The 13908-nt window shown below is 35.5% G+C and overlaps 1 protein-coding gene across 3 annotated transcripts; it reads right to left on the bottom strand.

Annotated features, from left to right (window-relative positions):
- Positions 1-282: 282 nt before the first annotated feature.
- On the bottom strand, positions 283-13275 carry LOC124165764 (zinc finger protein 765-like). Of its 3 annotated transcripts, none has more exons than XM_046543256.1 (3): positions 13042-13275; positions 10008-10184; positions 283-2460 (listed from the first exon to the last, which is right to left on the bottom strand). In XM_046543256.1, the coding sequence occupies exons 1-3, from the start codon at positions 13165-13167 to the stop codon at positions 649-651; spliced, it is 2115 nt and encodes a 704-aa protein (XP_046399212.1). In that variant the 5' UTR covers positions 13168-13275; the 3' UTR covers positions 283-648. The 3 variants fall into 3 exon arrangements, with proteins under 3 accessions (XP_046399212.1, XP_046399211.1, XP_046399210.1); XM_046543255.1 differs by lacking the exon at positions 283-2460 and adding an exon at positions 5934-7965; XM_046543254.1 differs by lacking the exon at positions 283-2460 and adding an exon at positions 5934-7968.
- Between the last annotated feature and the right edge of the window lie 633 nt (positions 13276-13908).

A 13908-nucleotide genomic window follows, 5' to 3' on the forward strand; every position in this document is an offset into this window, starting at 1 on the left:
TTGCGAATGAGGTCTAAAGCCTGAATCACCCAATACTTGGCAGTACAAAAGATGTACGGAAGCTTGTAGCAAGTCCCATAATGGTGCGATTCAGCTAGCATACTGAAAATAAGGAATGCAATCCTATACCTGTTGATACCTCTAAATCCAAGGCGATATCCAAAGCATTGAGAATCAGATTATGTAATTACACAATACTGGTAAATTGATACCCATCAAAACATTTATTGAAAAAAGATATTGAAGTGACCAAGGAGCAAGTATAGAAAAATCACTGAGGAATGAAACTAAAATTTTTATTTCCATTATTTTAAAAACAATTTTTAGCTATTTGGTTGACAATAGAAGTGATAGACAATTTTTTACCAACACATGTCATTAATACAAGTAAATATTCAATTTTTGGAATGATTAACGTTATGGTGAATACAGACGTGTACTCATCCTCATTAGTAAATAAGAAAATTTTTATGATATCAAAAGTATCACACAAAGTTCTATGTCTCTAAAATCTCACTTCACAAAATGGTGACAGCCAATGATGAAAAATGGCAATTTTGCCATCGCACAGAAAGGAAATGCATATGACGTAAGCTACACTGGTAGGCCATGCCAAAGCTAACAAACTAAGCTACTAACACCCTTTCATCAAGAAACCATGTGGATACATTTCATATGCCTGTTCAGTGTTGATTTCACCTTGAAATATTTGGAGCATTTAGTGCACTTGAAAGGTTTCTCATCTGAATGTGTAGTATAATGTTTTTGGAGAGTAGCTTTGACAACAAATCGTTTGCCACAGATCCCACATTCATACGGACGAATATTCAAATGGACAGATCTAATATGGATATTTCTATCAGAGCTCATCCAAAAGTGTTTAGGACACATGGGACAGGCAAATTTCTTCTCACCAGAATGAAATATACTATGGTTGTGAAGATTAGTTTTGGTGGTGAAGTGTTTTCCACAAAGTTTGCATGGGAATAAAATGGCCTTCAGTTGACATACTCTCAAATGTGTAATGAAATGCTTTTTCATTGTGTATGATTTTTTGCATTTTGAGCAAGAATAAGCCTTGTCCGCTTTTGTATGCACTAATGAATGGTGCAGGCCAATGTCATTCATTGAAGTGAACCCATTGAAGCAAAGGTTACAAATGAATGAATTTTTGACACCGTGAATTTCTGTCATATGCTTCTTTAAGACAACTCTATATGGAAAACATTCCTCACAGACTGTGCAGTAGAACTTCTTGCCTTCTGGATGCATTAGGGAGTGCTGTTCCAACTCCTCACAGTTGGTGAACAATCTGTGGCACACATTACATTTCTGAGGATTCATACACAGGTGGCACTTCACTATGTGATTTCTCAAGTCTGGTTTGGTAGTGTAAGGTTTCTCACAGTAATTACACAAGTACGTCTTAAATTCTAAAGTAATTTTAGTATCCTTAGAGAATTGGAGCAATTTCATAACAGCAAATTTGGAGGTACCATTTCCTCCCTCTGCAGTCATCAGAGACTTTTCCCTACAATTTTTATTCATGGCTATAGTTAATAATTTAGGAGAATTTCTTTCCACTTTTTTGGTGCCAGAGCTGAAACTTTCATTGCCACTATCAGCAAGATATGAAGTATCCTTTAATGTAATCGGAGTCAAGAAATCCTTACTTTCAAGAACCTTTCCACATTTATTAAAAGAACTTAGGTTCGCATTCCGTAGAACCGATTCATGATGAAACATGTTTCCTGGGTTGGAATCAACATCTCTGATGTTTGCCATAGTTTTATTTTCAGGACACCTTAAATTCACTGCATTCAGTCCCCCATCTATTTTTTGCTTCCCATCCCGTTTCTTGGTATGAATCATGTTTGGAGAACTCGCTGAGCACTTAGATGCTACTTTATTTTTAATTTCATTCTCTTTGTTCACTGCACATAGCTCTCCATGTTGCATTCTATGAAAACTTGGAACTGCAGGCTTTTCATTAAGATCCCCACTGTTGTTTATGTCTTCTGCCAGTGAGCTATGAGGTTTGCACTTGAAGTCATGCTTATTTATATGCTGCACAAGATGTTTCTTTGTCTTAAACACCTTCCTGCATCTACTACAACAGATGTTTGGATTGAATAGAGGCTGATCAAAGGTCTCCATTGGCTGAAAGTTTATCCTGTCTTCCCCCCTAATATCTCCATTTATCCAGTGCCAACCCAACTTTACCCTTCCTCTGCACCATTGTGTATGGGCATTTAATTCTTGAGGGTTCAAGAATTCACATCCGCATTCTGGGCACCAGCAGAACTTCACCACTGATTCATCAACAGATTCCTCAGTTTTATTACAATCCATGGAACTTGTGGGAGGTCTGATAGCAGAAGAATCTTTATCTGCAGGTCTTCCTTTGATTGTCATCTCCAAAGTGTTGAGAGCAAATTGCTCAATTGGCCTCTGGTCCCTCTGTATAGATCACAAATGAAATTACGCAGATTATAAAAGCTATTTAAGAAAGTTGATTATTGTTATTACAACAGAAGAATATCTATATGCAATTGACTTGTTCAGGACTTTGTTTACAGTTTTGCCACTCTACCAAGTGCAAGAAATTGATAGTCTGTTGGTGGATGAGATATTAAAATTTTGAAAATGGACAGACAATAAACATCCTATGTCCATTTCACAAAAAAATTTCCTAACTATCCGAGAAGTTTTTTATAATATTTAATATTCAGGTGCAGGAAAAATATTACCAATCTTTCTCTATGCTGAATACAAAGGAACTCACAAATATGCATACATGTAATGAAGTGCAATCTTATTAGTAACTAAGGAATAATTTTTCTATTAGAATTAAATTAAAAAAGAAGAACTTTGTGCTTTCACATTAATATTTATTCACGACCATGGTTTCAACGTTAGACGTCATCATCAGGTGAACTCTACAGAGGTCCATCACATCCTTTTATACCAGGTTAGGAGGTTTTCTATCAGACTCAAGATCCTAGTCTGTGTGCCAGGCTGCATGATTTCACACTTTCAGTTCTGATCAAATTGTAATACCTGTCAAAAAGGATCAATACGTATCAAATATGGATGGTCGGATCGGATACCTCGGATCCAAATATCCGCGGATATTGCCGTTCATCAGATACAAAAGTTGCAGAAGACATCGGATCTGGATCCGAAGTTTTAAATAATAGCTTCAGTGAATGCAACACCCTATAAGGGTGGAAAGAGTTCCGATTCTCTCTTCGAATGTGCTGTCGCATGTGATTCTTGTCCAACTCATGAACCGTTTTGTTTGAAAGCTCTCGCAGAGTTTACGTTGGAGAATTTTAGCCATGGAAAATAAAAAAGGTAAAATATGACTGGCACATAATGTGACTCTTCCCAAGAGATTGAACAATCATCGAGGGAAAATCAGCGTCGTAGGATAATACATAACTAGGTCAAAAGTAACTACGTCGCAGATTTCAGAAAACCACCCTCGGCCGTCCATCAGCCCGTGCCTGCTGTTTTTTTTTGTTTCCGAAATCACACAGACCATAAATCATTGTCTTTCTAAGGAAAATATAAAATTTCATGAGAACAATTTAAGCATAAAATAAAGTAAATTACTTTGTTCTATTTCACACGTTATTTTAAATAGCACGACCCGGGTTTCTGCATCTTATGCTATCATCAGGTCTTCAAAATAAAGTGTGGAATAGAACAAAGTAATTTATTTTATTTTATGATGAAGCAGTTCCACAAAGTAATGCCTGAGACCCTAACTTAATTTAAGCGTGTTTCATTCCTATCCCGTCTCACCAACTGACCTTTTTTGGCCTACCCACTCCAATTCTCTGTTTCTAGACGACAAATGCTAAGTGAGTGACTTTCTGGGCCCAAAGATGTCTCAATAGCTTCGACAATTAGATGACATGCACGAGATTTAAAAAAGAATTAGACAAAATGCGACGCATTCCTGATGATATATCCATTTATTTTTCAGCTTTAATTGATTGCCAATAAGTTTTCTGTTTAAAATTATACTATACTAATATGCAAAATTGTCCAAACAGCACAATTTCCAAAGAAATAAGCGTATTAACCCTCAAACAAGTAGAGACAGATTGGAAATGCCAACTGCATATATCACGTAGCACGCCCGGCTTCGCTTTGAAGGCAACGATGTCACTGAAGCAAGATCTGACTTGTTCGTCCTTGACTCCCTCATTTGTAGCCTCGTTGCTTGAAATACAGAGGAAGTGCACTCCTTCCCCCCACCTCTCCTTCACGCACTTCTGCTGTCCAACCCTTCCCCATGCTGAGTGGTCGAGCACCTTGTCGCACGTGACGTTAATGCTGTTTTAAATAATGTTAATTGTGTTGCTGATTGCGCAGTTGCAATTTAATTTAATGATATACTGATAAAAATGTCTTTCATTGCATAGAAACAATTCTATTGAGATAAGGAGAACCAATGTATGCCATGTGCATGCACTGTGGCGTGAAATTATCGCGAAGAAGTGCTAAATCCACCTCACCATACTGAAGCATTTTTGGGTGAAACACAAGTCGGTATGCAATGAGAAAGGTGAAGGAATTCAGGAAACATGCCTGAGAAAAATTTGAATTCAGTCGATGGCAGTGGGGTAGCCAGGAATTTTGTTAGGGGGGTCCAAAACCTGGGGGGAAAATTTTTAAACAACAGGGTACAAAGTAGAGGGTTTCATACTAATTTTAACACCCATCATAATAGAAAAAACTTCATTTTTCAAAGAAATCTATTGTTAATTCATGATTTTTTAGTATTTTTTTTCCTTTCATGAAGGAAAGTAATTGTGTTTTTATATTTCGGGGGATACGGACCCCCCAGATTTCCTCTTCTCAATACGTCACTGGTCAGTGGTTTATCCGAAGATTTTTCCTATTTTCATTTCCAAACCCAAGCGTAACAATTTAGGTCATAAGCATGTAAAGATGTTTTAAAAAAAACAGCTTGAAAACCTATAAAAATGATTTTTAACCTATAAAAATATTAAAATGTGTATGAAAATCTAAAAAGCATTCCTTTGATTTTATGTACCCAGAATAAACTAGAATAATTACTTCGTTTAATTGCAGGAATTCGAAAATGCATTATAGGATCTCAAAATATTCGATCCGAAAATCAAGGATCCAATCCGAATCCGAAAAGAATCCTGGATCCGTCAATCCCTAGTATCAAATACATTTACCAATTTTTTTTCCTAATAGTTACACACTTTCCCTGTGGTGTGACCCACCACCACCATTGGGCAAGGTCCATCCTTTGCCAACCTTGCCATTGGGTATTTTCAGCTCAATTAACGATTTGTTGTATTTTACCTGATCACGTCCCTCGCAAGTCCACCAAAATGTCACTACTCTCTCCCTTTCTTACACTTTCCAAAAAAAATTGATACATAGTTTTTTAATGAAATGGGTGCATAATTTTCTGATAAAGCAGGGCTTGAATACCAAAGAAAAAAATTAGTTCACTCGAAGTTCGCTCTGACAAAATGGCTTGGAGGTGTAACTGGCTAACACACCTGACCGGCAATCGGGAGATCTGGGTTCGAATCCCGACTAAGTCAAATATTTTTTCATGGCAAACTTCATCCTTTGGTGTGTTTTTTAAGAAAAAAATGTTAAGAAAATGAAAATGAATGGACTATCGTCTCCTTCCAGCTATTATCTCAGGCTTTCCCTCCATTAAAATAGAAAATCAAAGTTCTTATGGTATTGCTATCAGTTTACTCACTGATTAATTTACTTAACATTTATCATTTGGACGAGAAAAATACACTCTTGGAAGTAATTCATCAACTTTTAAAATATAAAATTTTAGTGAATGGCTAACAAGTGGAATTGTAGGTGTAAGAGTATTTCCAAGTGAAAGATGGAACATATGGAGAAAAAATAAGTAATATCATGCGATCAATATTTTAATGTCTAAAATCTTAATGATACAGATGCATAGTTATTTCTTGAAACATAACACAATAATTCAATTTCCTTCAATGACAAGTGAAGGGTTAAGAATAATCATAACAAATGTGTATTGGATGAAGTAAGACTATGAATACGAAGGAGATGCAATTTGAGGTAATCTTGTGCCTTAAATGACTTTGGGCATTTAGGACAATTAAATGGTTTTTCATCTGAATGTATTATGTAGTGTCTATTGAGGTGATTCTTCACACTAAACCTTTTGTTGCAAATTCCACACTCAAAGGGCTTAATTTTTAAATGGGCATTTCTTATGTGGGAATTCCTGTGACCACTGAGTAAAAATAATTTAGTACACAGAGGGCATGCAAATCTCTTCTTCTTTGAATGCACTAGAGTATGGTTGGCGAGATTTGTTGCACTGGTTTGACTCTTGCCACAAATATTGCATTTGAACAAAACTGCTTTTAACTGACACACCTTCACATGATTATTAAAATAATTCCTGTCTGTGTAACATCTATTGCAGTTACTGCATTTGAAAGGCTTATCAAAGTCAGTGTGTACCAAGGAATGGTGCAAGCCATGATCGTTCTTTGAAGTGAAGCCATTGTAGCAGAGGTTGCAAATAAATGGTGTTTTCACGCCATGCATTCCCACAATATGTTTCCTTAGGTCTACCCTAGAGGCGAAACATTCCTCACAAACTGTGCAATAGAACTTCTTATTTTTGGGATGTAAACGGATGTGCTCTTCTAACTCTTCATCATTTGTAAATAATCTGTGGCACACATGGCATTTCTGAGGATTCAAACAAAGGTGACATTTAACTATGTGATTTCTCAAATCTGGTTTGGTAGAGTAAGGTTTATCACAATAATTACAAATGTAAACTGCATTGACAGAGCAGGAAAGCATTTCCTCCATTAAATTACAAGACCTTTTCAACTGAACATCTTTTGTGCAATGATTTGCATTACTCCAACCAACAGTAGTTGGAGAATTAAGGCCACCATTAGCTTCATTTTCTTGGAGTCCAAACAACCTACTGACAGTATTTACGTAAACACCCTCTGTTTTCAAACGATTGAATTTTTTTTCACTTCTATTGTTTGAGAGATACTCACTCTCTTGAATCATTCCATGAGCTAGGAAACCCACATTTGAATTCCCATCAATAGTTTTCTCACTTAAATCATGGCTTAAAGATGGGTCCTGAATTTTAGAGATTGCATTCTCTTCTATATAACTGCACACGAATTTGTGGTGCTGCATTATATTTTTGACTTTATCATCATTCCAAGCAGCTACTTCTATTCCTTTCGCTCTTTGCTTTTCATTGCCCCTTACAAATTCCCTCTCCCCTGAAGTCTCTTCATGCTGCTTCATCAAGCCACAATCAAGGTCTTGCATTTCTTCATATACTTCACAGGACTTATTTTTTCCCTCAATCCCACAGGGGTTATTTTCACTACAGAGGAGCTTTGTTTCATTCTCACGGTCAATAGTCTCTGGAAAATCCACAGAAACTTGGATGCTCTTTGATTTGCACTTAAAATTATGCTTGTTTATGTGGCGTATAAGGCGCTCCTTTGTCTTGAAAACCCTTCTGCAACTCCCACAGCATTTATTTGGGTCAAACAACAGCTGTTTCATGCTAGATTTGGAATTTATAGTCACTACTTCCTCTTCTTCGAAATTGTCATCCACAGAATCCGGAACAAATGTCTCCACTCCCCTACACCACAGGCTGTGAGCCTTCAACTCTTTGTGGCTCAAAAACTCATTTCCGCACTCTTGACACCTGCAGAATTCCACAACTGTATGTGTTCTATCTTCCTCTGACTCTTCCAAAAAACTACTCAAAACAGGATTGCTAAAAGATGTCCCAAGGAGTCCTATTCCAAACTGCTCCTTGGCAGTGCTGTCAAATTTAGTCGCCATGCTATTCTTGGTGTTTTCTTTTCCAGTTCTATTTTTTCCAACTTTTTTACACTTTAGTCCATCTACCTGCTTTAAGGAAAATAGAAAATCAAAAAGCCACCAAAGTGAGAATTTTTTTTACAGGAATAAGCTTAGTTACATTTTACTTTTACATAATTTTCGAAAAAGTTTTAGCCTATTCTAAGATGGAATAGACAAAAATATATATTTCAGATACATGGTATGTTTTACATGAACATAAAATGTTCTTAAGTGCAAAATTATTAGCAAAAAACTTAAACAATTAATTTAATCAACTAATATATGTCAGAAATTCAAAATTTTTTATGAAATACTATTCTCTTTTACGGAAGAAGAATACATAACTTCCTAGAATTTTGCCATGTTTGGTGAGACTTTGAGGCAGTAATTAGTCCAAATACATAATTTTAACTAAATGATCACGATTTAAAAGGAATATTTACCAAGAGAAATACTTAGACACTTTATGTGAGAAATATCCTTCATTTCAGTTTTGCAGGAATACTTTATAAATGTGCTGAATATGCTCAAACTAAAGTCAACATTAAGTCTTGAACCTTGTCTATAAACATGCCTTGAATTCAGGATATGATGTAGATGTGTAAGTTTTTAGAATACTTAGATAGGGTTCTCTGGTTCCAGAAAAAAACTCCCCATTTCTACCTCTTCAATCTGACTCTACCTGACAACTACAATAGGCTGTATATTTTTTTAAATCTAACCAAAAATAACATAATTTAACATGAAGATATTTGACAGTCGAAACATGAAATAGGTAACTGAATACCCATACATCATATAAGCCTTTATCCTAAACTGCCATAGAGTTTTTTTTTGGGTGGTTTATGTCCATCCACAAATTTTGATCAAAATGTGACAACATGTTACAACATACTTATGAATGGTGATGGAATGATTTATCCTCGATAGCATAATTTAAAAGATACATATCTGAGTTCTCATGTTTCATAATAAACAGATGTTTAATAGAAATCTGTTACCTACGAGAAAATCATTTTTGATAAATCTTCTTGAAAATATAAGAGAAATGGCAGTCAAAAACATAAAAAAAAAGCCAAAATTGTTGGTGACGTCTCACAACATCATATTTTACAGAAACATTTGATGGGCGATACCTGAAGATACCATAAGATTAAAAAAAAAGGTGATTGAAATATGAAGGCAGTTTTTTTCACCCTCTATTTCTATATTTCCACGCCATATTTAGTAGATAAATGGAACAATTAAAATTATTTCATTACAAAAACTTAAGCACGCTTCCCTGCTAGCACAGATTTAGCCTTATGCCAAAATAGATGGATAGTATACATACATATATGTATGTGACGAGACGAAACCTATCTAGATTAAGAGATAAAGTATGAAGAGTCCAAGCTGTGAGTTTTGATGAGTTTTGTGGTTGTACTAAGAAGTTCTCATTTGGTAGGAGAATCGATTGAGGCAGTGTTACTATGAAGCTGCTTCTCAGCAAAACTGACAATTTAAGCTCGAAAATGGAAGTGTGTGTGGTATGAGAGACCCACCCAACTGTCCACGCTACCCTCTTGTCACATTGGGTAGTGTGTAATCTGGTAGCATGCGACAAATCGCACACCATAAACCCACTAAAGTTTATGCTGTACGGTTACAGGCAGAAAAAACTGCATGCATAGAACGTTAAAATAAATAGTCCTCAAGGAATACATATTATTAAGTAAGGAATTCTGTGGTTACCGTTAAGCATATGTAATTATATAATTTAAGAAAAATCACACGTTAAGATGACCAATTGCCTAATTTGAAAATCGTGAGTTCATGCATGGGTGGAAGTAGCTGATGAGGACATACTACTGACTTGAATTCAAAGGTCATTTAAGTATAGATTACTCTATGAGAGAAACTAAAACGTGCCATAGTTGTTAAAAAGATGATAAGAGTAGTATGGAAAGAAAAGAGAAGTAGAACCCAATAAAAATGAAAAATATGAAGGAAAAATAAATATGTAAGTACTTAAATTTTACAAAGGTGTTCGCTGGTACATGCAGAAGAATTCTTTCAAGAACGATTGAAAATATAATCATACATACCTCTTTCCTTTTGAAACCCAGGGATTGGGCAGTGATTGCTCCATCCATACTGACAGAAAACATGCCATCCGCAACTAATTTGCTTCTCATGCATCGAGCCTTGAAACAATGAAACTCTTGAAGGTGATACATGCATGACTGGCAAATCATCCATGGGAACACTTTCAACTGGATTACCTTTAAGAAGAGAATTTGTTAATAATTTGAGATAATCAACCAGTTAAGGTACTGTGGGTCAAAATAGTTTCGTAACAAAAAGAGTGGCATCACTCTTGCTGTCATTATCTCATGTGGTACATTATTTCTATATCTTCTTGCAACCACATAATGTTAACATTTACGCATGTGAATAACACATGGTGAACTAGTTCGTGGACTTCCTTTGTAAAATATGAGATCATTTGTTAGCCACCAAAATACTCTCTCCAGCTCACTTACGGTCATTAACTTTTTCATAACTTATAGTAATTTTTTTACTGTTTTCCTTTAATTGGTGGACTAAAGAGATCACCATTAATAGTATACAACATTACAGTGATTAAGTTTTGATCTTCAAAGTGCGGCCAAAGAATAACATTCAGCAATGGAGAAAATCAAAAATTGCCCACACATATATGTACATATGGGGTACCACTCTATTCCTTGGGAAACACATTTGACCCATAGTAGATACATGCATGTGACGTACTGCAGACACCGATTTTAACATTCATTTCCTTTTTTGCATTTAAACTTGTTTTCATTTCTATGGATTGGCATAAGACCTACTATTCTTCCATCCTCATTCCCCATTTACTCAACATCCTTCCCTTTAACAGTGTTCTGCTCTCAACCCTCGGTGAGAGCTCCATCCATATTCTGTTTCCTCTTTCAATATCCTCTCCTCACCCATCAATTCTATCACTTCCTTGTTCCTCTGCCTACCTCCACTTCTCCATATTCACACCTGCAATACTTCTAGCTCATTCTGATCTTCATTGACTACTCCACACATCAGGATCTTAGTTACCTTTTAAAAATGTTAAATTTGCTTTTTTACTCTTAAATTGACATAAACTCAAAGAAACATTTAGAGCTTTCCCATCAAATAGACTGGGTGAAGAGTTCTTGCGATCGGCAACAAGTCAGAAGCTACAGCATCGCAACATCGGTAGTAATGCAGTTTCTGACCCAGTATAGCAAACCCCAGTGCTCTTCACCTTGACAAACTTCTTTTCGATTCGTAAATTTCCCCTATGACAACAATGATCTCTTCTTGATAGAATCTTTACTTTCATGTACATTTTTCTAATATGCTATACAAATACAGAGTTAAATTCTTCCACTTTCTCAAGTTTGTGGTCATCCACAGTTATGACAAAAACACATTCTTCGCCCTAAACCCTCTTAATGCTATCCTTCTTCCTGGGGTACTGGCTAGAAATGCGGAGGGTATTTTTATAAAATGTAGCAACTAGGAAAAAAACAATATACATAAGCTATATCCATCAGCATTTTTTTATTATTGAGGATAAACTGGTTAATATGGGAAAAATATTTTCATGTTTACTGAAACAAAATATATCAATGTATTAAGTTATAGCAAATTAAATAATGTAGGTTTGTAGACGTTTGCAGTGTTAATCAGATGATCTCTGCATTCTCTTCGGGTTTTCACCGTGTCCGATGGTTTTTGGCGACAACAGTTTCCCTGACATTGCAGTCAGCGTCTTCAGGTCTTCGCTGACTGCAATGTCAGCGAAACTTGTCGCCAAAAGCCAATGGACACGTTGAAAACCTGAAGAGAATGCAGAGATCAATTAAATAATGCATAACGTAAGTTGAGCCGATTTCATTGTTTACCCAGGCTTTATCGTAGCCCTGCTTACAAGCCTTGAGCTAAAATGATGATCATCAGCAAATCTCACTGATTTCAACCAAAATCTCTTTACTTCCGTTCATCTAACTTCGTTTTCACTAACCAAGAACATCAAATTGGTGGGATCCAGATTGCTTAAAAAGAAGACTTTAATTAAGACTGATTGTAAATGTCTTACTTCGTTGGAATAATTCAATTTTTAAGTACATACATATTACACAAAGGGTTTTTTCACATTCATGTTTGCATATTCATGCATTTATTCTTCACTTTAATAGTGCTGGACCACACTTATGATGAGTGAAAATAATAATTTGAGAAAGCAATTACTCATGCATGCCCTCATATTTCCAAATTCCAATGTCATAGAGGCTATTTATTGAACCTTTCAATTGTAATTAAATATTGTCTACAAGTGCAAAAAATCCACTGCACATACATACAATCATAAATTGTGCATAGTGGGTGGAACCGTAAAGTTATCACCGTGGCTAGTCCCGGCATACTTTAATTATCTATAAGTATGCTTAAAAAATCACAGAATGGCATACTTATGAAGCAGCTACAGAGAAGGCTATCTGGGAAATAGGGAAAGCACTAGAAATATAATGGTTCCTTGCCATTAATAATTAATTACTATTCAGCTAGCCATATTGAACTAAATGATTATCAAGAAGGGGCTATACATTATGAAGGCTCTTCCATCTCTATCACCCTTTCAAGACACACAGCATAGCCCAGCAGGGCCACACAAGTGAAAGAATTTAGGGTTAAAATTGACTTGAATTATCCTATTTAATAGATGATCTAAACATGAGTGAAAAAACTTATGATGAAGATGGCTTGAAATTTCTGGTAATGAATATCTTCAAATTTCATACCTAGTTTCTATTCTCAGTAAATTTCAGGAGTTTTAAAAATTAGCTTTAAATTAATATTTTACATGTTATTATTATTTATATTAAATATTAATTTTAAATCATATAACTAATAATAACATATAACTAACTTATGTGAGTGAAAGGAAAATAGGGACAGCACTCTAGGTATAACATGCAACACTTGGAATTAATAAAAAAAACTATTGCCCGCATAGAAATGCGCATTGTATGTGTACGCTATCAAACACAGATATCAGAGCAAAAGCGCACTATAAGGGTAAAAGTAACATCTTACTGTCAGATGGAGCAAGTCTTGAATTAAGTCAATTACTGCAGTTCCATCCTCGATGAAACTATCAAAAATATCCTGGAGACCTCTTCCACTGAACAAGCAAAGTCTACAAAATTGTCCAGTTTCCATTCTTCTGATGTATACGACCACACCTCTCGCTTAAAATGTGAACACCATATAGTAAACAATATCGTGAACATTACCACATTACGAACACGCGCCTAGCAGATACGGCGATACCGCGATACGGCCAGCGCTAGTGATGGGTCGATCATGAACGATTCGATCAAAAAGATTGAATCACTAGGTGAATCAAATGACTCATGATTCATTTCGTTAAACAAGTCGATCATCAATCATCAATCACTCGGACTTCCGGTTTCATATCAATCATCTCGGTTTCCGGTTTGATTCAAAATTTGGAACGACCGATGCTTAATCTCTTTTCGTCAGGGCAGAAATAGTTGTGATAAAATTAAATACTATGTTATGAAGAACTGAATACTTGTGTAATCTCTTTCTTAAATGTTTTCCAGCAGTTATCAGTATTAATAACACCAATACACGTAAAAGGAAAATATTAAGATGACTCCTGTAGGAGAACGTTAAGAAGTAGAAGTTAAAGCTGGTTATATTTTATTGTGCCGTTCATAAAATTATCCTGCAGATCAGATTCATGCATAGTGTGTGGTGTATTTTGTGTTATATTTTGATCAACTATAGTTAGAAATTATTTTATTAGTGTTAAGAAACTGTGGCAGTTTCGCCTTCCCAAATATTTTCATGACACTGCTTCCTTCATTTTTGAAATCTAATTTACTCATCAAGGAATTCACAATTAAAATAGTATATGAAATGATAATATGGATA

This window comes from Ischnura elegans, chromosome 9, assembly GCF_921293095.1.
Source record: "Ischnura elegans chromosome 9, ioIscEleg1.1, whole genome shotgun sequence".
Classification (NCBI taxonomy): domain Eukaryota; kingdom Metazoa; phylum Arthropoda; class Insecta; order Odonata; family Coenagrionidae; genus Ischnura; species Ischnura elegans.